The sequence below is a fragment of the Terrapene carolina genome, unplaced genomic scaffold (genome assembly GCF_002925995.2).
Source record: "Terrapene carolina triunguis isolate 2854851 unplaced genomic scaffold, T_m_triunguis-2.0 Scaffold51690, whole genome shotgun sequence".
Taxonomy (NCBI): domain Eukaryota; kingdom Metazoa; phylum Chordata; order Testudines; family Emydidae; genus Terrapene; species Terrapene triunguis.
This window is the reverse complement of record NW_020716041.1, coordinates 1-818: the sequence shown is the minus strand read 5'-3', so window position 1 is coordinate 818 and position 818 is coordinate 1. Positions and strand designations below refer to the sequence as shown.

The 818-nt window shown below is 71.5% G+C and overlaps 1 protein-coding gene across 1 annotated transcript in view; it reads left to right on the top strand.

Moving 5' to 3' along the window:
* The window catches only part of LOC113405941 (zymogen granule membrane protein 16-like), a 1396-nt gene extending 915 nt beyond the window's left edge, over window positions 1–481 (top strand). Inside the window, exon 2 of the mRNA XM_029914464.1 lies at window positions 157–481. Coding sequence (XP_029770324.1) covers window positions 157–481 — 325 coding nt within the window. The remainder of the gene's footprint in view (window positions 1–156) is intronic.
* Window positions 482–818: the final 337 nt, after the last annotated feature.

The window sequence follows — 818 nt, the reverse complement described above, 5'->3', positions numbered from 1 at the left end:
TCGGGAGTGAGGGGCACCGGCAGGGCTGGGGAGGGCAGGGCTGGGCTAGCAGGGGCTGCGGGTCGGGACTGAGGGGCACCGGCAGAGCTGGGGGGACAGGGCTGGGCTAGCAGGGGCTGCAGGTCGGGACTGAGGGGCACCCTGCCATCCCCCCAGGATCCAGGTTCGCTACGGGAACGCGTGGAGCAGTGTGAACGGGGCGGCCTGGGGCACGCTGGTGCAGATGGATCTGGAGCCGTGCGAGAGCATCGTGCAGGTCCAGGGCAGCTACAGTTACTGGGTCGTCACCTCGCTGACCTTCACCACCAGCCTGGGCCGCACCTTCCTCTTCGGGAACCAGAGCGGGGGCACTTTCCTGGCGCTGCCCCCGGCCCCGGGCTCCGTGCTGCGAGCCGTCAGCGGCCGGGCCGGCTCCTACCTCTACGCCATCGGCTTCCACTGGGGCGCACCCCCCGCCAAGGGGGCGCCCTGCAGCGCCTGAGTCTGGGGAGGAGCCGCCGGGCCGCGCCGCCGGGGAGCCAATAAACTCATCCCCTGCAGCCAGCCTCACGTCTCGGGTCTGTGTGAGACGCGCGTGGCCAGCGGGGACCCCAGGGGCACCCCCGCCCCGTCCCGCAGCCTCGGGCTGGCGTCCCGGACGCCTGGGTCCCAATCCCCATCCGAGTCTCTGGGGGCACTGCGGGGCCCTGAGTGAACCTGTCCCGAACACCTGGGTCCCGTTCCCCATCCTGGACGCCTGAGTCCCAGTCCCCATCCATTCCCTCCCCACCCTCCTGGACACCTGGGTCCCATTTCCCCTCCCTCCCCTCCCCACCATC